Below are 25975 nucleotides of genomic sequence, written 5' to 3' on the forward strand. Positions count from 1 at the left end.
TCAGGCAGGGGGGAGGCAGACGGTGAGCACAATGGTGCAGAAGGACACGGGTTCGAGGTGCAGAAGGACACGGGTTCGAGGTGCAGAAGGACACGGGTTCGAGGTGCAGAAGGACACGGGTTCGAGGTGCAGGAGGGGACAGAGGGACAGGGAGTCCACAGGACAGAGGACGCAGGGATGGGCAGCCTTTCAGAGTAAATACTGTACACAAACACACGCACTTCACCTGTAATGCAGCGCCTAATGTTAGCATTCATATTCAGGATCTGGCCACTGTTCTGCCTGGTTTGTACCTCCGCCATTTTAACTGTGGACTATAGCTACATTTACTTGGAGAGGTAGTCTTCCATTTTGTTCTGTGGAACACAGATATATTTTAGCGTGTTTTTGCCCATCCCTGTTCGGGGGTTTCTACTGCGGCAAATCCAGGGTGGCGTTGGGCCGCTTTTCACATGCAGGACCGCGTGTTAGCGGAATCGCGTGTTAGCGGAACCGCGGTACAGCAGATCTTACTGGGCTCGGGGGTGGAGATGTTTGCAGTAAAAGCCGTCGGTCCTGCCAAAAACACAACAGGTTAAAGCGCGACTGCCAGACGTGCAACGTGCAGCAATTCTGCACACACACACACACACACACACATACACACACACAAACACACACTCACATACACGCACACACACTCACACACACAGAAGGGTCACATGCTAAAGTATGAAATCAGTCATATATTCCATACAAAGCAGTCACGATTTCAAATATACGTAAACATAGACACTGCTCAAATAGACACAATAGTAAAAATAAACTGTTTTACTTCAACAGAGCAAAAGTATCACTTTATTTAACTTTGTTCATATCCTCATTGTTTTGTATGGCATAATCACAGGTATTCCAAACCCAGAACCCTGACCCCAACCCAGTAGTAGTAATTTGAACCACCCCAAACAACTACTGACTACTACTGGCCACTTATTTTGCTGTTTTCTCTCTAATTTGGAAACACCAATTATTCCTCTAGCACAGTTTCTGATTTCATGCTTCAACATGTAAACGCAGACATTAACATCAGCATCTTCACAAGAGTAGCAAAGCCTTAGAGCTGTCAGAATCGCGGCCGTTTCTCCAGTCACTGCTATGTACACTGCAAAAAAATTACAAGCATTTTAGTCTTGTACTAAAATCTTTTTTTTCCTCTCGGGTAGAAAATATTAGCTGTTTTATTAGTTTGCTTGACAAGCAAGATTTTCTTACCCCATTGGCAAATCTTGAAATGAGTCAAACTGTTTTACCTCATTGGCAATATTTCGGTCTTATTTAGCAAAAAAAGTAAAATAAATAACATTTCAGGTCTCAATGAAAAAGACTAAAATACTTGTTAAGATTGACGTATTTTTACAGTTTTGCAGGGAATGCTAACGGCGCCCTGCGGAGGTCTGAGCGAGCGGTCATCAGACGCCGTCGTTTGCCTCGCGCGACCCCGCTGTGCGAGCATTCCCCGGCGCGTTGCTTGTTTGTGTTTCGACCGCGCGCTTCTCGGACAGCAGCGCGCTCTGCCAAGTACGCTCCGCGGTTGTCAGCGGCTGCTTTGAGTCAGCAAATGAGCAGAAAGCAGCAGCAAGCTGATGAGAGAGGTCAGGACAGGAAGGGGACTAGTGATGGGGGACAGGGGGTTGGGTGCTAGCTGGGGGCTGAATGGGGGCTTATTGTCATAAGGAAGCAAGGTGGCATTAACAACCTATTGCACCAGGGTTAAGCATAATTCCATTTAGGTTCAGTGAAACCCCTCCACTCAAAAAAACGCGGTAACTCCACCTGCCCTAGGTTTCACGAACCGCCTCGCTCTCCTTTAACTGCAGCGAATGAATCCAACCGAATGCCCTCCTTCACGGACCGCGGGGGCTCGGTTGCGGTTACACTGTTTGACCACTAGAGGGTGAAAAAGCGCCCGGAATAGCCCGTTCTCGTGCTTGTCGTCATCACAGATAAATGAGATTCCCGCCTCAGTCAGGCCAATCAGCCGTCTCCATGGAAACCCCCCGATTGGACGACTCAGATTTAGAAACATGGTCCATATAAGGACTAAAGAGCATCTCAGCATCTCTTTTTGGTCCAGTGTTTTTTGGAGACAAATTTCCCACATTCCCAATTTACACAGTTCTTACCTGGGACTGTAACTCCTCCCGGAGCCAGAGTTGGCCCCTTTGCTGCAAAAGACAAAATAAAAGAATTACCCTGAGCTCTTTACTCTTAATAATACCATAAAACCAAGTCAAAATCCATGAACATAATGTGAGCTCCATAACGTTTGGGACAAAGTCATAGTTTTTCTCGATTTGGCTCTGTACACGCAACACACAATTTCCAATTTGCAGTCAAGTAATTCATATGTGGTTAAAGTACAGCTTTTATGAACAAGTATTTGTAAACATTTTGGTTCCACCTTGCACCTGCAAATGACAGCTTTTCATTCATTGCCCATTTCAGGGCACCATAACGTTTGGGTTCACAGGGCCTTTGTCCCAAACATTATCGAGCTGACTGCAATTCCCCCAAAATCGTATTTGACGATGAGAGGGAGGCGTGTTGCACCTGGTTTTCCGCTGGGGTCGATGGGCTGTCCTGTACCTGCACCTCCGGAGACAGCCCCCGTACCTGGGACCGGTGTGCCGCCAGGCCCATCTGGTACACCTGCGCAGCCAGGTAGAGCCGCAGGTGAGCCCCACAGACAGCATATCCTCACCACACAGAGGACCTAATGGCCTGACTGCCATCTCCACTTCCAACCGCACACAACCGTTTCAGATTCAAACACTTTCCTGTGTATCAATTCATCTTGCCTGGGGGGCAGTTAAGACAACCAAGAAGACCAGGAGACCAGGTTTGCACTTCTGACAAGCTCATTAAAGTGTAGAAAAATATCTCAATCCAAAACAAAACCAGTATTTGACCCAGGTCTGCCAACAACAACATACACAGAACTTAACCGAATGTGAAAAAGGTAACCACGGTGTCCTTACCTCTGGCCCCACCTGCAGGGACTGCCCCACCTTGAGTTCCTCCGGCTCCACCTGGGACTCCTACAGGGCCACACAAGAATGCAGGAATGAGAAACCTTTCAGCTAAAGTCTGTCATATTTCACTTAGCAGGTGAGAATAAGCAGGTGGGATGAAAGCGGGTGAAAGGTTGGATCCTTTTTGATGTACAGGTGGCCCAGGCAGGCTCAGTTTTGTGACAGTTGGGTTTCAGAGAACTCTCCTCAAGGACACCACAAAGAGCGAATCTTCATCATCACATCACAGTGCTCACGGCTACATATTATATTCATGATTCATGAGAGGCTCCAGCAACCACCACAACCCTGACCAGGAATAAGCGGGCTAGATAATGGATGGATGGATTTTGTTTTCACTGTATCCATGATGTAAAATTGAGTGATGCCAAAAGCAAGTGCCCAATATTAAATATCCCTACCATATTTTGGAGGTTTTGCGCCACCTCCATAACCTGCAATAAAGAAGTTTGAGGCAATGAAGATACACACTGACAGACCTCTCAAGTCCTCTCCAATACTAAAAGCACTTATTATATAACACACAAATAAACTACTGCAAGATCAAATTAGACCTTCCCAAACCTGACAATCCTGTGCAGCGCTTACACATTCTAGAACAACTGATTGACTTCAAAGCAGCTGGTTGAACCTCTGACTGAATCAATGCAGTATCCAGAAACCCTGACCCAAGCAAAACAGCTTTCAGAACTCTGGACTGAAGCAAAGCAGGTTCTAGAACCCCAGACTGAACAAAGTCTGTAAGGTAAAGTAAGGTAAAGCAGCTTCTAGAACATCTGACTGGGCAAAGAAGGTTCTAGAAACCCATACTGAAGCAAAGCAGCTTCTAGAAACCATGGCCAAAGCAAAGCAATCTATAATCCTTGACTAAACCAAAGCAGGTTCTAGGACCCCACTACTGCATGTAGAAGCCCACAATTCACCGAAACAACTGCTGCCATCACAGGAAACCGGTGTCCTTGCAATGGGTCAGCCATGTTAAGCCAGCTGATGCAATCTGCAGGGATTTCCTCTCCTAAAAAGGCCTCATCTCTGAAAGCACACAGGATGTGTCCGTCTCCAACTCACCACCACCGGCAGCACCTGGGACTCCACCAGCTCCACCCACAACTCCACCTGCACCACCCACAACTCCACCTGCACTACCCACAACTCCGCCTGCACCACCCACAACTCCACCTGCACCACCCACAACTCTGCCTGTTCCACCAGGTACTCCACCTGTTCCACCAGGTACTCCGCCTGTTCCACCAGGTACTCCGCCTGTTCCACCAGGTACTCCGCCGGGGACTTGACCAGCTCCACCTAACACTCCACCAGCACCTGAAGAGGAAAATTACATAATAATGATGTTTAACAATAATAAACTGTCATTCAGCTGAGATGTTTAGCCAAAGTTACTTATAGTTGATGAGGCTAAGCAGGGGACAGTCCTTAGACAGTGAGCAATGTGGGGTTAAGGGCCTTGCTGAATGGCCCAAAAGCTGTGCAGGTCTTATTGCAGCTACACCAGGGCTTGTCCCCTGTCATGTGACACTGTTCACACAACTACTGTCCCCTGTCATGTGACACTGTTCCCACAACTACTGTCCCCTGTCATGTGACACTATTCCCACAACTACTGTCCCCTGTCATGTGACACTGTCCCCATAACTACTGTCCTCTGTCATGTGACACTGTCCCCGTAACTACTGTCCCCTGTCATGTGACACTGTCCCCGTAACTACTGTCCCCTGTCATGTGACACTGTCCCCGTAACTACTGTTGCCTGTCATGGGGGACTGTTCCTGGCTAAAACAGGGAGTTTATTTGTGAAGAGAAGTGTTCATACCATATTTAGGTGGTTTACCCCCAGGTCCATACCCTGTAATAAAAAGAACACCACAGACGTTATCATAACATTGTTCAGCTTAGGCAGTGCAATTCAGCCCTCTTAGGGAATATGTCAGGACCCAGGCCTTGAAACGGCGAAAGCTGGAGCTGGTAACATAGCTTTACCTCCAGCCCCTCCTCCATATCCATATCCAGCACCGGGCACGCCCCAAGCCCCGCCTCCAACTCCAGCACCGGGCACGCCCCAAGCCCCGCCTCCAACTCCAGCACCGGGCACGCCCCCAGCCCCGCCTCCAACTCCAGCCACGCCCCCATATCCAGCACCGGGCACGCCCCAAGCCCCGCCTCCAACTCCAGCCCCTCCTCCATATCCATATCCAGCACCGGGCACGCCCCCAGCCCCGCCTCCAACTCCAGCCACGCCTCCAAATCCTGCACCGGGCACGCCCCCTGGCAGCCCAAATCTTCCCAGTACTCCTCCAGCCCCCCCTGGACCTACATGGAGTGCCACGGGTTGTAACACCTCAGTAAGATCTTTCAAACATCTGGTAACCGACAGATAATTACACTTTAATAATAACATATTTCCCAAGGGGCAAGTGTGCCCCTAAGTTTACATTACATTTACATTTTTGTCATTTGGCAGACGCTTTTAATCCAAAGCGACTTACAAGTGCATAGGTTCTACCACAAGTCAAAGCATCCCATCCAGAATGAGGAAAATACACATGGAATGCTGTTCTATAGTTGTCATCAGAAGTGCAATTTTTTTTTTTTTTTTTTTTTTGGGGGGGGGGGGGGGGGGGTTAGACAAGGATAGGGGTATCAGAAAGGGGGGGGGGAATCAGGAGGGAGGACTAAGGTAGAGTTTGAGTGTTTTGAGTCTGTGTCGAAATAGGGGGAGGGATTCTGCTGTCCTGACAGTGGTAGGCAAGTCATTCCACCACTGAGGAACCAGAACGGAAAACAGGCGTGAACGTGCAGCTCGACTGCCGGGTGCACGTAGAGAGGGAACCATAAGGCGACCAGAGCTGGCAGACCGGAGTGGTCTAGCTGGGGAGTAGGGAGTGATCAGGGATTGTATGTAAGGTGGGGCAGTCCCCTAAGCAGCCTGAAATGCTAACACTAGGGCCTTGAATCGGATGCGTGCGGCAATAGGAAGCCAGTGGAGGCCAATGAGAAGCGGGGTGACATGAGCCGACCTGGGCTGACTGGTGATCAGGCGGGCTGCAGCATTCTGGACCAGATGGAGGGGCTTGATGGCGCATGCTGGGAGACCAGCTAGGAGGGAGTTGCAGTAATCCAGAGAGGAGAAGGTTGAAAACAGTTTGCAGGGATTAGAGGCGGCCGCGTTAATTTTCGAGAGAAAGAAGGAAGATTTTGGGGGGGGGGGCCGAGCTAATTTGGTAGTGAGGGGACACAGAGAGTCAAAGGAAGATGAGAGGGAGGACATGAGAGTTGTAGCAGCATCATCGGGAGACAGTCGAGAGAAAGACTCCGCGGATGGTAGGGAGGAGAGGATTGTAGATGAGAGGGTGGAGGCAGACAGGTGGCGTAGGTTCCGCCGACAGGTGACAGTGGATGGTGGGAGAGATGGATGGGTGTTAGAGGAGAGTGGAAGAGAAAAAGATGAAGGAGTGGTCAGATATATGGAGGGGTGTTACAGAGAGGTTGGTTGTTGTGCAGCTCCTTGTGAAGATGAGGTCAAGAAGGTTGCCTGCTTTGTGGGTGGGAGGGGAAAGAGTGAGGGTAAGGTCAAAAGAAGAAAGGAGGGAGAGAAAGGTAGACTGGGTGGACTCCGAGTTGAGGTTGAAGTCACCCAGGAGGATCAGGGGGGTGTCATTGACTGGTGAGGAGCTAAGGAGGATGTCCATCTCATCCAAGAAGCTCCCCAGAGGACCCGGGGGGCGATAAACAACAATAATAAACAGTTTGCACGGCAAAGTAACAGAAACTGCATGAAATTCAAAAGAGGAGAAGGAGAAGGATGAGGAGAAGACACTAGATCTCCATGAGGATGAGATTAGGAGACCTGTGCCACCTCCTCTGCCAGAGGTTCTGGGTGTGTGGGAAAAAGAGAAGAAAGAAAGAAGAAGAAAGGGCAGCCGGGGTGGCCATGTTCTCTGGTGAGAGCCATGTTTCAGTTAAAGCAAGAAAGTCAAGGTTGAGGTGGGAGGCATAGGCAGATATGAAGTCTGCTTTCTGGACGGCGGACTGGCAGTTCCAGAGGCCACCAGCCACACAGAGATCAATACCAGGGGATCTGGGAGGGAAGATGAGGTTAGAGATATTCTGCCCATGTTGGCGGGAGGCGAACCTCCTACCTGACTGGGACCTGGGGAGAGGAGAGAGGACAGGGATGGGAAGGAAACACATGGAGGGAACTAGGGAGGACAAGGGGAATACTACACAGTGAAATGAGGGCAGGCAGCGAAAACAAAAACACTCATCTGGCTCTCAGACAGCCTGGATGGACACCCGTAGATAGACACCCCCGACTTTGTACACCTGCGACTTCGTACGCCGAGGCAAGTAGCCGAGGCTGCCGCACACAGCTGCCGCTGGTGCGCTACACAACTGCTTAAATAACACTGACGCTGAATACAGAAAATGCTACCAACCCACTGCAGAACACTAATGCACACTGAAGTGAGTTCAGCTGTGCCAGTAATTATACCCTGAGCAGGGTGCAAACTAAAGCTGTGGCCTGCCAGCCAGTGAAAACAATAGCCTAACTCAATAGCCTAGCTCACCTGAGAGAAACAAACACACAACCCAGTTTCACTGTAATCTAAATAAACACCACTTCTAACAAACAAACAAACAAATACACAGCAGAACACTATAATGACAACTAAACTGAATTAGAAACAGCAAACAAACAAAATGACTTAACTAATCCAGGAGAAAATGCTACCATGCACACTGTTGAATCATTTAGCACGCTAACGCATTCCAATTAGTAGATGTGCCCCAAAATGATTTGTACAGGTAGCACGTACAGATAGGAGTATTTTCAGGAACAAATGCTACTAAAATGGGAACACTGTTGAGCCCTGTTACTGGACATCCAACATGAATTTAACATGTATTAGGCCGTGCTAAACAGGCATTAAAATGTCATGAAAACAGTGTTTGGCTTACCGTATTTAAAAGGTTTCGACCCGGCTGGATAACCTGTCATGTGGAAGAGTGAATATCTGCTTATATAGAGCAGTTGGCACACAATATGTCTCCCAAAAAGCAAGAATTGTGACAAAAAGATGCAATGATATGCAATATTATGAACAACAATCAAATGTATTTGCTTATTCATTGTTTTATTTCTTCAGGTCACTGAATGTACCTCCAGCCCCCGGTACCCGTCCTGCCCCGCCCCCAAATACAGCTCCGCCTCCAGGTCCAGCACCTCCAGGCGCTACACACACACACACACACACAAACACACACAAACACACACACAAACACACAGACACAGACACACACACACGCACACAAACACACAGACACACACACAGACACACACACACACAGACACACACACACGCACACAAACACACACACACACACACACACACAGACACACACACAGACACACACACACACACAAACACACACACACAGACACACACACACACACAAACACACACACACACAGACACACAGACACAGACACACACACAAACACACACACACACACACACAGACACACACACATACAAACACACACACACACACACAGACACGCACACACAAACACACACACACAAACACACACACACACACACAAACACACACACACAAACACACACTCACACAAACACACACAGACACACACAAACACACAAATACACATACACACACACACACAAACACACATACATACATACACACACAGGCACACACACACAAACACACACACTTAAACGTGGCATACACAGACATATCTGTGTAATCCACACTGCACCACAGCTACATTAAATTCAACATTATATTACTGAAGCCAAACAGGAAGGAGATGGAACAGGGAGATATTAGCTCTAGGCCTTGAGTACCATGCAGAGGTGCAGGAAGGTCACACACTCTTACCGTATTTAGCAGGCTTAGCACCACCACCGTATCCTAAACAAAGCAGGATATGCTGTACATTACAATCCTGGGAAAAGCACTGGGGCAGTACAGATTGGCAGTACAGATTAAGTGAAAAACAAAAGAGTCATGCAATACGCAAACAAGTATGCTCTTAGTTACGCTGCACTCAGAGGGCACTGTATAGTTTACCCAGATTGACCTTTACAGTGGAACAGAAGACACAGTTATGGCCAGATGCACAGTGCAGCACTGTGTGCTCTAAACTCCACATGTTTGTGGAAACAAATACTGCATAAGTGGGTGTCCTCCTGTCTGCTTTAACTTAATACATTTTATACTGCACTTGATTCTAGGTCAAGCGATGCAGTTTAATGCAGTGTTTATGCAGTGTAGTGCAGTGGAGGGAGGGGCGCACTGCTTACTCACCCCCAGGGTACACACCTCCAGTTCCAGGGATCAGTCCACCTCCAGGAATGCCACCAGCACCCGGAACGCCACCAAAGCCGGGAACACCACCGGCACCTGGAACGCCACCGGCACCCGGAACGCCACCATAGCCAGGAACACCACCGGCACCCGGAACGCCACCAGCACCCGGAACGCCACCAAATCCAGGAACGCCACCGGCACCCGGAACGCCACCATAGCCAGGAACACCACCAGCACCAGGAACGCCACCAGCACCCGGAACGCCACCAAATCCAGGAACGCCACCGGCACCCGGAACGCCACCATAGCCAGGAACACCACCAGCACCAGGAACGCCACCAGCACCTGGAACGCCACCAAATCCAGGAACGCCACCGGCACCCGGAACGCCACCGGAACCTGGAACACCACCAAAGCCGGGAACACCACCAGCACCCGGAACGCCACCAAATCCAGGAACGCCACCAAAGCCGGGAACGCCACCGGCACCCGGAACGCCACCATAGCCAGGAACACCACCAGCACCCGGAACGCCACCGGCACCTGGAACGCCACCAAAACCGGGAACACCACCGGCACCCGGAACGCCACCGGCACCCGGAACACCACCAAAGCCGGGAATACCGCCAGCTCCAGCCACACCCGTGGCTGCACCTGAAAGCGACATCACAGCCATCAATCACAAAACATCCCTGACAATGGACACCAGGGGAAACTCAATAAGGTCACAATCCAATGAACACAATTCCCAAATCAATCGCAAAATATAGCACTTCCGGGTGATAATACCACTCTGTCAGCTGAATTACAGTAACCTGCTCCGAGCCCTGTCGGGAAGATGACCCTCAGGACTCAATATCCCAGAGGTCACAAAATGGCAGTTAAGAAGGACCACCGAACCAATTCCAAGGGCCCAGTTCTGAATATAACAGAAAACTGTGAATGTTGTGTGTCATGCATCCACAAGGGGGCGATATATCATTACCGTATTTTGCTGCTTTAGCTAGAGCCTTGGCTGCACCTCCTGGGAAGAGAGGGGAGGGAGAGAGGGGAAGCATATAAGTCTTCTTATGTCCTGAGCCTGAAAGGGTGCAGGGTTTTGTAAATCTGTTTTTATTTGTATACCTTGGGATTTGGGTGCAATGATTGGATACCCCCGGAATACACCTGGCTGACGTGGATCAAATCCCCCACGTCCACCTGCAAAGTAACACACACACATATACACACAAATATGCACACATACACATACACAAACACAGACACACACGTATTCAAGTCTTTCTAGTCAGCCTCAATCTAAAATAAAGTACTGTATATATATATATATTAGACAGATATGGAATACAGTTTGCCATACTATAGTTTTAATAATAATAGTAGCTCCTCTCACACATACTCACCGTTAGTTCCTATAGCAACCGGGCCCAGGTGACCTGTCCACCACACAAACATGGAGAGGGAGGGTCAGAGTTCATTTGTGCAAGACATTACCATAGTAACCATGTGCTCCTGTGTAACAACCACTCAGAGTAACATGCTTACACGTTAGCATATCACATTAGCATGCCTTACATTGCATGGGTTTTTTCCTTTTCCCCTGAGGTGAAAGGCCACTGTAATTTTCCTGTTTTTCTTCTCAAATTGACAATTCAAACTAAATCAGCGAGTCAATTGAACAATCAATCAATCAATCAAACCAACTAACCAATGAATACATTCAATATGATTTGTATAGAGCTGGTGACAGAGCATCAGTTCCCCTCACAGGTACAGGTATCGCAGGTGAGAGGCGGAGGTGGGTCTCCTGTTCTCAGGTAAAGACCAGAGTCTGCAGAGCTCTCACCTGACTGCTGCAGTCCGTTTCCAACGGCGACACCGGGCAGGACCCCACGACCCCCAAATCCTTTACAGGGAGAAAGAGAGGTTAAAAATCGCTTAAAAATTGCTTAAAAATCGTTTAAAAATCGTTTAAAAATGACTGAGCCGAGAGCCCTACCTTGTCCAGGTACAAGTCCACCTTGATAGAGCCCGGGCATTCCCACACCTGTATGGAGGTGGGAGAGGAACGACATGCATTCAAATCAACCTGCGCCCAAGACACTAAACACCTGTAATGCTATTTGGGTTCTTACTGTACCTATGAGACAATACTGTGTTGGGGTTCTCTGTCATAGCTATGGGAAATCACTGTGTTGGGGTTCTTCATCATAGCTATGGGGCAGAACTGTGTTGGGGTTCTCTGTCATAGCTGTGGGACAGTACTGTGTTGGGGTTCTGTGTCATATCTATGGGACAGTACTGTGTTGGGGTTATGTGTCATAGCCATGGGACAGTACTGTGTTGGGGTTCTCCGTCATAGCTATGGGACAGTACTGTGTTGGGGTTCTCTGTCATAGCTATGGGACAGCACTGTGTTGGGGTTCTCTGTCATAGCTATGGGACAGTACTGTGTTGGGGTTCTCTGTCATAGCTATGGGACAGTACTGTGTTCGGGTTCTCCGTCATAGGTATGGGACAGTACTGTGTTGGGGTTCTCTGTCATAGCTATGGGACAGTACTGTGTTCGGGTTCTCTGTCATAGCTATGGGACAGTACTGTGTTGGGGTTATCTGTCATAGCTATGGGACAGTACTGTGTTTGGGTTCTCCGTCATAGCTATGGGACAGTACTGTGTTGGGGTTCTCCGTCATAGCTACGGGACAGTGCTGTGTTGGGGTTCTCCGTCATAGCTACGGGACAGTACTGTGTTGGGGTTCTCTGTCATAGCTATGGGACAGCACTGTGTTGGGGTTCTCTGTCATAGCTATGGGACAGTACTGCGTTGGGGTTCTCTGTCATAGCTATGGGACAGTACTGTGTTCGGGTTCTCCGTCATAGGTATGGGACAGTACTGTGTTGGGGTTCTCTGTCATAGCTATGGGACAGTACTGTGTTGGGGTTCTCTGTCATAGCTATGGGACAGTACTGTGTTGGGGTTCTCTGTCATAGCCATGGGACAGTACTGTGTTGGGGTTCTCCGTCATAGCTATGGGACAGTACTGTATTGGGGTTCTCTGTCACAGCTATGGGACAGTACTGTGTTCGGGTTCTCCGTCATAGCTATGGCACAGTACTGTGTTGGGGTTCTCTGTCATAGCTATGGGACAGTACTGTGTTCGGGTTCTCCGTCATAGCTATGGGACAGTACTGTGTTGGGGTTCTCTGTCATAGCTATGGGACAGCACTGTGTTGGGGTTCTCCGTCATAGCTATGGGACAATACTGTGTTGGGGTTCTCTGTCATAGCTATGGGACAGTACTGTGTTGGGGTTCTCTGTCATAGCTATGGGACAGTACTGTGTTGGGGTTCTCTGTCATAGCTATGGGACAGTACTGTGTTGGGGTTCTCTGTCATAGCTATGGGACAGTACTGTGTTGGGTTTCTCTGTCGTACCTATGGGAAATCACTGTATGGGCACTATGGTAACAATAGGACACTGAGAACTTTGACCTGGAACTTTGGAAGCCTTTCCGCCAGTCTTCCCACCTGGGAGGCCAGTCTGAGGAAAACCAGGCCCTGGGGGGGAGAGTAAAGCTGTTGATCACTAAAATACTGCACATATGTAGCCAGCTCATTAAATCTTTAGAGATCAAACCACTGTGTGAGTCACCAATGAGTGTTAGCCATGGTTCTTGGTATTTTAATTGAAAAAAACATGAAACTTATTTGGAATTTCAGCTCCACCAGCTCCACCTCCAGGCCCACCTCCAACGCCCCCGGTCCCACCTCCAACGCCCCCGGTCCCGCCTCCAACTCCCCCGGTCCCGCCTCCAACTCCCCCGGTCCCGCCTCCAACGCCCCCGGTCCCGCCTCCTCCTAGCACAGTCCCCCTGCCTCCGGGACCTGATAGGACACACACACACACACGCACACACACAGACACATACAGACACACACACACAGGAGACAAGTGTGAGAATAATACCTGGCATCTCACTGGACGCCACAAAGTGAGGCTCCAGCTCCCCCGCCCACCTGTTTTGGAGGGTTTCAGCCCCGCCCCTCCAGCTCCTGGAAAGAAGCGGCCAGCGCCAGGTCCATACCCGCCATAGCCACCCTGACCGCCTGGAGAGAGAGAGAGAGAGTAATAGAGAGAGATACACCCTGCTGAAAAAATGGCTCAAGCTAGGTTTTGAAACAGCTAGTAATTTCAAGCTGGATCTCACACCGGGGTAGACAAACAGGAAGTCACACACTTGGCTTCACAATGAGTGGTCTTCATAAACAACAGAAAGCCATTCGATTTCAATGTGGGAAAAACTTCAAAACCATTCCCAGACCTGCCCAAAGGTGAAGATTAGATCTTTCTGAGAGGTAGCTGGGGCCAACTGACCTCTTGATGAAAACAATCTGAAAGTCTTTGGCCTCAGATAGTACGGCCTTCAGCTTTTAACGGAGCATGTTAACTCTAAGTTCGAGAAGTATAAACACATACAGAGACTAAAAATCCGTGGACCAGAAACTCCTTTAGATGATCAGAGCCTGCTTTTCTCAGAGTAAATGTTCTGATTTCCCCTGTGAAGCCAGGTGGAAATGCCCTGTGGATTATTTCCTGTCCACGGCCAGGGTAAACTTCCACCTGGATATTCAAAAACTAAGGCCTTCAAAATTGGTTTCAAATAAAAAATATTAATCATTTAGATTTAGAAGCAAGAAACAAAACCTGAAAAAAGTGACTTGGATTCTTGGGGTTGTTCCAAAATTCCTAAATCTTCTCAAGGGTTTTCTGGGTTTAAGTCCGATCACATAAGCACAGCCGTGATCGAATTGCCACCGCGGCATTTTTAGGAAATTGGATAACGGGGGGGAATTAGCGCAACGCCGCTACACTGCAATAATATTTACACTGCGGTACTGGCACTCTGGACCGACGAGGCCAGTTTCCAGAGCGGCGGTTTCCAGCTATTGTACAGCCCTGATGCGGCGATGAGCGCCAACAGCGGAGCCGAAATGGCCGCTTCACACCGCGTCAGCCATCATCTGTGCGGACAACAGGAAGTGATTCGATCCTATATCCATCCTGACATAGGCGCCAAACCTGGCCAACCACAAACCAGAAAACATTGGTGATGTGTGTGTGTGTATGTCAGGTGCACCGCTTTTATGCAACCTGCAACAGTCCAACAACTCCCTGTGAAGCCAACGCTAGGGACGAGAGGAAATTAAATTATGCACAAAATTTGTTCAAATATTGAGCAAAAGCAGGTTGTTCATACAAACGACAAGTTTGCTCAAATTATTAAGTGAAAGTGAAATTGGAACAACTCTGAACAGAGAAAACAGCCCACACAGAGTCTGCAATGGTAAGAGTCACCAGACGAGGGCAGTGTTCAGACATAAACACCGGACTGCTTTATCTACCTCTCTCTCTTTCTCTTTCTCTAAATATTTTATATTAGTGATAACCCACAAAAAATGTTTCCTACCTGGCCCAAAGCCCCCAGCTCCAGCACCTGGTCCAACTCCACCTGGTCCAACTCCACCTGGACCAACTCCACCTGGTCCATAACCGCCTGGCCGGACTCCACCAGCCCCTACACCGAGAGTACCGTACCCATATCCACCTGCAGGTGAACACAGCACACCTGAGGCTCTATGACCACAGCACAGGAGATGGTCTATGACCACATGCCCTGTACACTCATACACATGTGCTTTAACACCAGTTACCATGGTCTCCAAGCACATCACACATGCATCAGAAATCCGTTCGCCTGATACAGTCCTTCATTCAGCATGGTAAATTCTGTACGTCAGTTTTTTTTCCAAGTGAGCCCCTACTCATGCTTGTAATGCTGGCAGTCACCTGAAGGGGGCAGTGTTCAGACACCATCAGTTACCTGGCTTTGAAGGTTTTCCACCAGCTCCTGTGCAGAGAAACAATGACTGACTTGAGCTTGTATGGTGGACGTGGCCTTTAACCCATCAGTGTGCTGAGTACTGACTGTGACACTCATCTTGCTCTCTGGGCTCATTCCAATCGCTTAATTTATCCATCCTCATCTCCCTGGTCCTTGACTGACCTGGAAATCAATCGATGTCCACCATCTTTAAGGACATTCCAAGCTGTTAAATGCTCCTTGGAGGAGCGAGGAGCTAGGAGCGAGGAGCTAGGAGCAAGGAGCTAGGAGCGAGGAGGCTCCCTTGAGCAATGAAACATGAGTACATCCTATTATTTTTTTCAGAATGTATAAATTTGTGTATAACGTATAAATCTGTGTATAACGTATAAGTTGTGGAGCCACCTCTCCCCATCTGCCACGCCTGTAATTAATGTGTCTCTAAACTTTGCCTCAGACACGTTTTCCTCCATTCCTCCACCTTCGCATTCCAGTCTTGCTTCCTTTCCTTGGCTCCTCCTATAGCTGGAGCTAGGAGCACGGAAAGGAGTGAGGAACGACAGCAAGAAGGTACATATAAGTGACTGGAAAGAGCCCCCTGTCTCTCTCCCTGTTCCTGATACACCTGTCCCCTACGTGTACCTGTGCCCAGTCTGCTATCACCAAATCCACCAGGTACGGCTCCTCCTGGACCCACTCCTCCAGGTAAGACCACACCAGGTCCAAACCCGCCAGGCCCCAGACCACCCCAGCCCAGTTCAGCTGCAGTAGAATATATCACAGTTCAGCCTCTCCCTCTAAGCGGGATAGAAAACCAAGAGACATGCTCTACCAGGGTCTGTGATCTGGGGACGGAGCCCCTCGCGGTTAACCAGGTGGCCAGTTCCAGCCTGGTGTTCTGAGGAAAGGGGGGTTGGGTGTACCTTACATTACAACCACTTCACCCCACTAACCCACTTCACAAGCCCCGGTCCCATCCCACCTCCTATCAGTCCCATCCCACCACTCAAACCCCACAGTCCCTGAGACCCCATCCTATCCCACATCTCGAGCACCAGTGATCCCACCTCTCAAGCCCCCTATCATCCCACCTCAAACCCCAGTCTCATTCCACATCTCGAACCCCAGTCCCATGCCACCTCTCAAGCCCCAGTCATCCCACATTGTGTGATGCAGTTCATCCCTAGTTGATGACGGAGAGTCTAGGTTCTTATCAGTAGGGGGAGAAGTAAAACAAAGGATGAAAGACGTGTTCGCACACACCTGCAGCTTTGCCTGGTTTGTATCCTGCAACCCCACCAGCTCCTGTTGGAAAATGAAACTTTTTTACAGTAACAATAACAATAACAATATAATCTAAAATGATATACCCAATACAATATCTTAATTATTGTAATCACAAAGATTTACAATTCAGTGTCATCTCTCTCTCAGTTTTAGAGGAATTTAGGGTAGTCTGCTTTATAGAGCATATAGCTATCTTACCTGCTACAGTTGATAAGAACTTGTTCTATTCATTTTAAGAGACTGTGTCAGTGAGGCTGCCCAACGCATGCCTTACCCATGCATTACCTTCTCATTGGAGCCAACTAGATTGCACATACAATTGTTATCTCTGAATGTGACAGTGGGAGATGGAGACCACTCAGAATGCAAGGTGTACCTGGGTGTAGCCCTGTGCCAGCTGCCATACCTGGACCAACACCGACTCCAAGACCGCCAGCTCCGACACCTCCAGGTCCAGCTCCGGGTCCAAAACCTCCACCTCCGAGACCTCCAGCTCCACGGCCTCCAGCTCCTAGACCGCCGGCTCCTAGACCGCCGGCTCCTAGACCTCCAGCTCCTAGACCACCGGCTCCCAGTCCAACTCCGGGTCCAAAACCTCCACCTCCGAGTCCTCCAGCTCCACGGCCTCCAGCTCCTAGACCGCCGGCTCCTAGACCTCCAGCTCCTAGACCACCGGCTCCCAGTCCAACGCCGGTTCCAAAACCTCCACCTCCTAGACCGCCGGCTCCCGGACCAACTCCGGTTCCAAAACCTCCACCTCCTAGACCGCCGGCTCCAAGGCCAGCTACGGCTCCACCAACTCCAGCACCAGCAGGCGGAGCAACCCCTGAAACAGGACCGAAGCCAAGGTTCTTGCTCACTGCATGGACCGCACACCTATAAGTATACACCACTGCTATGTAATCTATTTCTTCTGAGTAATTACAGCTGGAATAACACTTGATCCCCCTCCCCCTACCCCCAAAAATGTTTTTTTTACCTAATAAGGGATTGTTTGGCTGGCGGACCTCATAATCATTAACAACGGATGAAAAAAGTGTGAAAGAAGGTACCATGGCTGATCTGAGGTCAGTAATTAATAGTCCTTGCTCGCTTCAGGAAGCCTTAGCTGAAGCATCAGTTACTGTGTTCCAGTTCTTGGGAAAGCGATGTTTGCAAAGCAGTCAGTGTACAGTGAAAGTGTCGTTCACACATTGTGTTTTGTTGTACAGAAAATTACAAACATATGTTAGCTGCTTGGATGTGTTAATTAGAATATGGAGACTGTAGGAATTTTACACTATACACTGCAAGTGTGTGTGTTTGTCCATATGCGCATGTGTCTGTGCGTGTGATTTTACAGGTGTATATGTGTGACTGTATGCATGTGTGTATGTATGTGCATGAATATGTGTATGTGTGTTCATGAGTGTATGTGTATGAGTGTATGCCCGTGTGTATGTGCGTATTTGTTTGCATAACAAAACGTCTGTTCTCAGTCACACAACTGGCCAAATGTTTTACAAAGTTAATTTTTCTTCAGTACCACTCGTGACAAACCCCAACCCAAGATTACACATGTTGTGCATTATGCTCTGTGGCCTGGGAATGCTTTTGGAATGAGGTATTTTGGGCAATGCTAACGTACGATTACTCATTAAGTAATCAGACCAGGCCAAAAAGCTGAGCGTTGGACACACAACAACCGCCCCTAAACCCACACCCCCCCCCCCCGCAGTCTCAGATTCTGACGTTTGACATCCTTGTACTGCACAAAACAACAGCAGCATGTCCAATTACAAGCTAAACGCGGCTCTTAACACTTTAACGTCCCCTCCGCCCGGCGGCAGGGAAACACATCTGCTTTCACCAATGCTCAGAGCAAACCTTAATACGATTCAGAGACTCGCATGCGTCTCCCTTTAAGCTAGTGACGTTCTCGGGGGTCTGCAAGAGTGTTTTCCGATTCTACCAGCGTCTAATCTAAAGAGGTTGAGCGAGAAGGATGAAAAATGGGGGCTCCCGGGCTCACGACGCAAGCCGGGGCCCGCTCTGAGCAGCAGCCTGAGCCCAGAGACCGGGTGGGCGAGAGCCACAGTCGCTGGGGACACGAGGACAACGCGACACACTGGCCAGGTCAAAGGTCAGGTCAAAGGTCAGCATATTACATTACATTACATTATTGGCATTATCCAGAGCGACGTACAACAAAGTGCATACCCATAACCAGGGGTAAGTGCGCTGAAAAGACCCTAGAGGGAAGTACAGTTTCAACTGCTACCCGTACAACAAAGATAAGGACAAGGGCCTTTTTTTTTTTCTTTTTCTTTTTTTTTTTTTATCAACAAATAAACAAACCATATCTGTACTCCCACCAGTTGGGGGAGCACGGGGAAACGGTGACCTTCTGGAAACAGAGGACAGCGGCCGTGTGGGGCCCAGAAACACAGGGCAGCCTTCGGAGAGAGTGAGCGGCGTTTTTTCTCGAACACATTTCCACATTTCGAACATCGGCCTAGTTGCCAATCTGGAGCCGTGCCGCAACCCCCCCCCCCCCCCCCCCCACGCCCCCCCCTCCCCCGCCCCCCACGCCCCCCCCTCCCCCGCCCCCCACGCCATAAAACAGGACTCCTTCAATACTAATGCTATGTGCGTTTAAATCTATTTTTTGCTACATGAATTCGACGAGCTAAAGAAGGGAGTGTTTTGGAGGGAGCGCCCGGTTCGGGGGTGAGCAGGAGTGCAGGGCTCTTCCAGTGATGGATGACCTCATCGCGTTGCGCTGACAGACCGCGAACACTGCGTTAATGGGGGCGTTTAATGTGCTCTTTGATTATTTTAAGGGGAACCGTTTTTCGGGCAGTTGGGTAGGTCCCCACAGGCCTGTATCGTTCACATTATCGCCTGCAGGACCTCCGGGCGCTCGAAACATCGCCCGGTCCCTTCTGGAAGCACTTGAAAGACGTGCCTAGCACTCAGAATAAAAAAATTATAATAAAAACAGAATTTTTGGCAGCTTTCCAACCAATCACAGAGAGGGCAGCTTTACACCTGCCAGGCAGAACTGCCACAGATAGAGATTCTGCATCTGAATATCAAGGTGAGGTTCATCTTGTCTCCGGTGGGTCCTGCCCATCATTGCTGTGGCCCTTCAGCTAGAGCACTAAGACGCTCCAGGGCTGAGCGAATTAACAAATTAATTACGATTTCATCACATTAAGATGACACTTTTATCCAAAGCAACTAACAGTTGATTAGACTAAGCATGGGCCAATCCTCCCCGGGCCAAAGCAGGGTTAAAGGCTGCAGTACCCTTACTGTGGCTACACTGGGACTTGAACCAACAACCTTCTAGGGCCCAGTCAAACACCTCAGCACTCAAACACTAGGCTAAAGGCCGCCTGCTCTTTGGTTGCCTTAATTCCCCCCCCCCCCCCCCCCCCCCCCCCACCTTGTGAAAAGACTAGACCAGGTGCACAGTGTCAGTGCAACACAGGGAGTGCTGGAAAACCCACAATGATCTGATGCAGATGGCCCAGGCAATTAAAATCAAAACAGAGCAATGAAAGGATTGTCAAACAGTACCACATAAATCAGATGACGTACCAATATGGGGGGGGGGGGGGTTTCTGCACCCCCACCAATGATAGGTGAGGGTGAACAGGGTTTTGGGGTTTGGGGAGGGGGGGTTGGGTGTGTCCCTACGACGGTGAATGCTGGCTTCATCCATCACAGTAACAGCATAACCACGTCATCGGCCAAAGCCATTAAGCCCTCAAACTAAGCATGTAATTAGCCTGAACGAGGGCCTTTGATATTTTTGGTGGTTCCACACCAGGGCCCCATTAAAGCCCCTAATTCTCCCCGTGTAATAAAACAAGCTAATATCCTGAACCCTGGACAGAGCCGGGCACTCCGCTGGCATCCGACACTCCTGTGTGTTCTTCTCTCTCGGAGGCGAGCGTGGGCGGACATTCGCTGCACTCCCAGGACACAACAGTGAGACGCTGCTTCTGCTCCAGGGAGGACACATCTGTCCTGCAGAAGGCAAACCAGTACGCACAACAAAAACAAAACAAAAAACAAACAAAAACACAGATGCCTAGCAGTGCTTGAGAGACGGGTGGGGTGTGAGATCTGCACATGGTCAGCAAGGCAAGACTGGTTCAAGTCAAAAACGAAAAACAACTCTTGAGTTTAAGTGAACAACGACCTATATGGCTAATATACACTCAGTGAGCACTTTATTCATTAGGTATTCATTATACCTATTTTTTGGACTTATTACGTCTTATGCTGCTGTAGCCTATCCACTTAGAGGTTTCACACGTCGTGTGTTCAGAGTTGCTCTTCTGCACACCACTGTTGTAATGCGTGGTTATTTGTGTTACTGTCACCTTCCTGTCGGCTTTGACCAGTCTCAATAGCAACGCGTTTCTGCCCACAGAAACCCTAAGAAGGCACATCACATTCAACAGCTAGAGCGGGGCTGCCCGACCCGGTTCCTGGAGATCCACTGTCCTGTAGGCTTTCAATTCAACCCTAATTTGGCACACCTAATTATAATAAACAGGAGCTCAGCGAGATCTATAGCTGTTGAATGAGGTGTGCTCTGTTAGAGTTGGAGTGAAAACCTACAGGACCGTAGATCTCCAGGAACAGGGTTGGGAAGCCCTGCTCTCGCTGTTGAATGTGGTGTGCTTTGTTAGGGTTGGAGTGATAACCAGCAGAAAAGTACATATCCAAGGAACAAGGTTTGGCAGCCCTGCATTAAATGAGCATGTTTTCAGTGTAAAGTTACTGTAAAGCCATGTAAACTTTACAGTGTGGAGTGCAGCCATTCAGATTGGAGCGGGGCCTTCTGTTCAGAATCTGTTACCACAGCAACGCTGAACTGGCTAAATTGTGTGACATCATAGGTGTGAAGTCTGAAAGTCTGAAAGCTCCCATGCAGAGAACCATTATGCCTGACAAAAAACCCTTGAACTCGCTTGGGTTCCCCTGTGGAATCATAGGGTTCCTTTTGGAACCATTTCTTTCTGAGAGTGTAAACAAAAGGGTGGAGTGTGGGAAATATCACAAGAGTTCAGCATGTTAATGGAGACATTTTAACTTTTTAGTACTATTCATATTGGAGCACAGTTCAACTTTTTGGCAATGCCTTTCTCTGGGAAAAAGCTGGCTTTGTAGTACTGGCCTGTCCATATATAGATGTCTCATCACCACAAACATTAATTATGTTTTACAGCTGGCCGCGCTAATGTGATTATAGGCCATATTATGTTTTAAACCAGTCCTGAGTAATGTGTCCTGGGTCTGAACTCACTCATGTGCGTCTAATTAAAGCACAGTCACTGTCTCACAAACTGCAGGCAGGGCAGAAGGTGGCAGATGTTTCAAAAGGTCCAGCAGCATGAGGACAGCTGTTTTGCCAGGCAGAACATCTTGACTGTGTCTGTACCTTGGCTATACAGTTAGAAGGTAAAAACTTGGGACACTAAATGTATCCCGAAATTAGTTTAAGAATGAATTGTTTAGAGATAAATCAACCAACAACTTGGCTTGTAAGCCAGAGCGAAGCCCACACAGGCTTCCCCAGTGCACGCAAGCACGAGGCCGCGACTCTGTTGTTGTGGTAAAGACACATGCAGCGCAACGCGATTACTACGTTACTTTGCGGATTTCGCTGTTAAAAATGAATACCAAATGTAAGCAGGTGCTAATTTATCTCAGGTCCCCAGAAAATCAGGGATTCATCTCCGGAGAACGTGTTAAAAGAAACGCATACGCAGCTGCAATCAATCAACACAGTCGTTCATACTTACAAGTTCTGTATCTGCCGTTGGCTACGCCACACGCACTGAACTGTATATTTTGGTCATTTACATTTTTCGAGGTTGAAAACTCACGGGGCTCAGACTGGGACCGAAAATGGCAGAACTTGAAGGCCGGAGTCTTGTGGGATGCGTCAGGGAAATTGACGATGACACGCAGCCGCCGGACGACCTTGGCCAAAAGCCACCTGAGCCCGCCAGCCAGATGTTCGCGTCCGCGCGGACTTTCACTCCTAGCTCGTCATTACGGGTAATTCTGCATGACGCGATATATTTTACAGTATGTGGGAGTAATTTTTGCATGACGCGATATGTTTTACAGTATGTGGGAGTCGTATTCCAGGCTGTCAATCACAAGCCGAGGTCCGTTGTGCTGCGGCGCGCGGTTACAGTTCCTCTAGGGCGCGATGATGACTTCATCTCCTGTGCAACGGCGCTCTTAAGTTCAAACAAATGTGCCGCGAACGATGAAAGATTATTTCTAAGCCGCGAACGGACAGGTGTGTTTACTTTTTCATAATTTAATCTGGACACCTGCTCCAGGACTGGTGTCTTAAAACACTGGCAGAAAAAAAAAAAGAAGAAGCTCATTGCGAACATTCCTCAGATTTATCTTATTAGAGAACGCACTTTGTGAAGAAGAATGTTTTGTTTGCGAAGTGTTATTCCTGTGAAAGGTGAAACGTTTACTTCTTTATTGAAACAGGAAAAAACGAGTAAGCATATGTAGCATTTGATCATAAAATAGGCCTACTGTATATGCTATATGTTCCAATTATATATGTGGGAATATCAGAGCCGGGAGCGCGGCGAACAGCGAACCCCGTAAGAACTAGAACAGGTTTCCTCGTATTCCATACGTTCCGTTCCTCAACATTGTTGTCGGTTCGATCAAAAATGCCCTGTGCATATCGTTAAAATGTGCAATGGTGCTTCTCTGATGCCCTTACCTACCACAAAAACAACACTGTGTGATCTGAGCTTTGTCCTGTGACGCACCTGTAGAATTTTCAGAGTCTCTGTCAAAGCTGTCGAAACGCGGCTCCGCTAGGAATCAACCTCAACCTCCCGGCCGCAGAACCAGCATTTAATAATTTCACCGCTGTAGGCTGCGTACCATGCACATTAATACCCCCTTACTGCCCCATTAGCGATCCCCCTTCCAGAACAAAACATTACTTCACCCGCACACATTCCAGCTCACCTTCAGTTTTTGATTAAGCTTTTCAGTCCATGAATTACAACTCTACGAACACACCCCACAAGCTGATTCTCTCACCTCTAATGTTGTTATTATTTTTAAGGTAACATCATGGCAAATAGCAATAGCCCAGAGCAAAGGCAATCCTTTTACACCATTGAACGAAGTTTAAAGAAGAACATGGGGGTTATTGTGAAACACCAATGATGTACCTTTATGTTTTATTTTATTTTATTTATTTTACAAGCTGTGCATGGATTTTCTGAGCAGATCCCACATCAGTCTGCAGCCATTGATGCATGACTGAAATACATAATAAAACTCTGCGTTACCATCGCAGTGTCACACGTGGGCATCGAACCAGCAACCTCATGGTTACCAGCTCAGTCTCTGGGTTACAAACCTCTCACTACCCGGGACTGACCGAATGTCAAACCTCTGCTACTCTCCATAAAAAGCATTTATTTATTGTTTCTGAACTTTCAACCTGTAAACTCATTTTTCATATCCTGAACACCACTGGATCCGTCACCAAGCAGCAAGAATTTAGCCATTCATTTTCTTATGACAAACACCCGTAAAAACGAATCATAAATTGTTGGATTCTCTAAGCCCTTATCCACAGAGCAGACATACATACTCAGGAGTTTGTAGATAATTCAGCACATCTCTCTTTTTTAAACTTGGAACACGAACAGAGATGAGAAGGCCGCCATCAGGGTTTGGAACAGACACAAACAGACCCGACTTCAACTCTAAACAGATAATCCTCAAATAAAACATCAACAGAACCACAAAGCTTTGGCAATGTTTTCTTCCCCGAGACCCTTAAAAACCATCTTGCAATACATCTTCAGTAGAAAACAAGCCGAACGCGCACTATATTTTATTCTACGCTTAGTGCACTCAATGTGAACTGTATAACTTTAATATTCATTTCAGCAGTTAAAGTGAATCTGCGGGATGCAATTATAGATGCGCACAGTGAACAGACTGAGCTATGCGCGGCAAACAACCTTCCCTTCGTCGGGACACTGTATCTGAGAGACCGAGGCGGTGGATTGTGGAGCTGCAGGGCGCAGTCCCCCGAGCACTCAGCCGGAGCTGCGGGAACACGCACGCACGGCTCACACCGCGGAAACCACCCGGGACGCTCACCAACCAGTCATACACCTGAGTGAGCCCCAGCGTGTCACTGGAACAGGTCACTGTGGAGCACACGCATGCACACACGCATGTACACACGTACACACGTACACACACACACACACACAGCAGGGCAGCCTTACCCCCTTGGAGAGATGGTCGATACAGAGCTAAGATCAGCAGTCCCTGTAGCAGGCACAGAGCCTTCCCGTTAGCCATCGTGCTCCAAAATGCCCGGTCCCCTCCCGGCCGGCCTGTTTTATCCTCCCCAGCTCAGTTACCGCTCGCCGAGATCTGCAAGTGAACAAAAAAAAACAAAAAAAAAAACATAAAAAAAGAAAAGTGAAGAAAGTTTTTAAAATGACAGAGTGGACACTGGACAGGAACGTAATTAAGAGCTTCTTGGTTCAATGGATCATTACAGGTTTTTTTTTTTTCCCCCGTTCCTCAAAGTCTGGGGTTCCTGTTTTTATTCAATCGCCCTGCCAACAGAGTACAGACAGCTGCCAAGGCGGGGGGGGGGGGGGGGGGGGGGGGGGGGGGGCAGGGGTGGAGAGAGGGATGGTAGGAAGAGATGGATGGAAGGAGAGAGAGAAAGGGGGATGGATGGAGAGAGAGAAGGTGGCACCTCCCACCCTCCCTCCCGTGTTGAGCTCAGCGTCGGTGTGCCAGACGCTGACATGGTCTCCAGGAGGGCTCGGGGGTTTCGTGCAAAAACAGAAACACACGTCTGAAGGCCAGATAAGGCAATTACATTATTGCAAGCTCTCCCTCTCCCTCTCTCTCTCTCTCACTTTCTCGCCCTCTCACTTTCTCTCCCCCTCTCTTTCTCTGTCTCTCGCTCTCTCAGCCATTGCCTTACCGTTTCAGCAAGAAAAAAAAGACAAGAAAGCTGCAGGCCCTACAGGACGAGCAGTTCTCAGACCCTGGAGAAGACTCGATGCTGGAGGTGTGTTTATCAGTGTGCCAGTCCGATTACATAGATAACACATAGCACACATACTCACACACACATACACACACACATACTCACACACACATACACACACACATACTCACACACACACACATACTCACACACACATACACACACACATACTCACACACACATACACACACACATACTCACACACACATACACACACACATACTCACACACACACACACATACTCACACACACATACACACACACATACACACACACATACTCACACACACAT

At 48.6% G+C, this 25975-nt stretch overlaps 1 protein-coding gene across 1 annotated transcript; it reads right to left on the bottom strand.

Annotated features, from left to right (window-relative positions):
• Positions 1-25016, bottom strand: LOC133133596 (uncharacterized PE-PGRS family protein PE_PGRS54-like). The gene is made up of 24 exons (XM_061249697.1): positions 24898-25016; positions 17001-17420; positions 16571-16612; positions 14894-15031; positions 13443-13532; positions 13173-13310; positions 12918-12983; positions 11425-11472; positions 11272-11331; positions 10829-10861; positions 10551-10625; positions 10411-10449; positions 9423-10079; positions 8994-9026; positions 8251-8322; positions 8049-8081; positions 4903-4935; positions 4293-4394; positions 3473-3505; positions 3018-3077; positions 2590-2688; positions 2163-2204; positions 494-555; positions 1-186 (listed from the first exon to the last, which is right to left on the bottom strand). Exons 1-24 carry the CDS (start codon positions 24971-24973, stop codon positions 1-3), a joined length of 2637 nt encoding a protein of 878 aa, XP_061105681.1. The 5' UTR covers positions 24974-25016.
• Positions 25017-25975: the final 959 nt, after the last annotated feature.

This window comes from Conger conger, chromosome 7 (genome assembly GCF_963514075.1).
Source record: "Conger conger chromosome 7, fConCon1.1, whole genome shotgun sequence".
Taxonomy (NCBI): Eukaryota; Metazoa; Chordata; class Actinopteri; order Anguilliformes; family Congridae; genus Conger; species Conger conger.

What these genes read in the sequence shown, in the direction of transcription:
- LOC133133596 (XM_061249697.1), bottom strand. Translation starts at nt 24,973, where the DNA reads ATGGCTAACGGGAAGGCTCTGTGCCTGCTACAGGGACTGCTGATCTTA. An exon ending in GGGTAAACCACCTAAATATG is followed by an intron (nt 4,395 to 4,902) that starts GTATGAACACTT and finishes TTTCCTCTTCAG; the next exon opens with GTGCTGGTGGAGTGTTAGGT. An exon ending in GTAAGATCTGCTGTACCGCG is followed by an intron (nt 187 to 493) that starts GTTCCGCTAACA and finishes TTACTCTGAAAG; the next exon opens with GCTGCCCATCCCTGCGTCCT.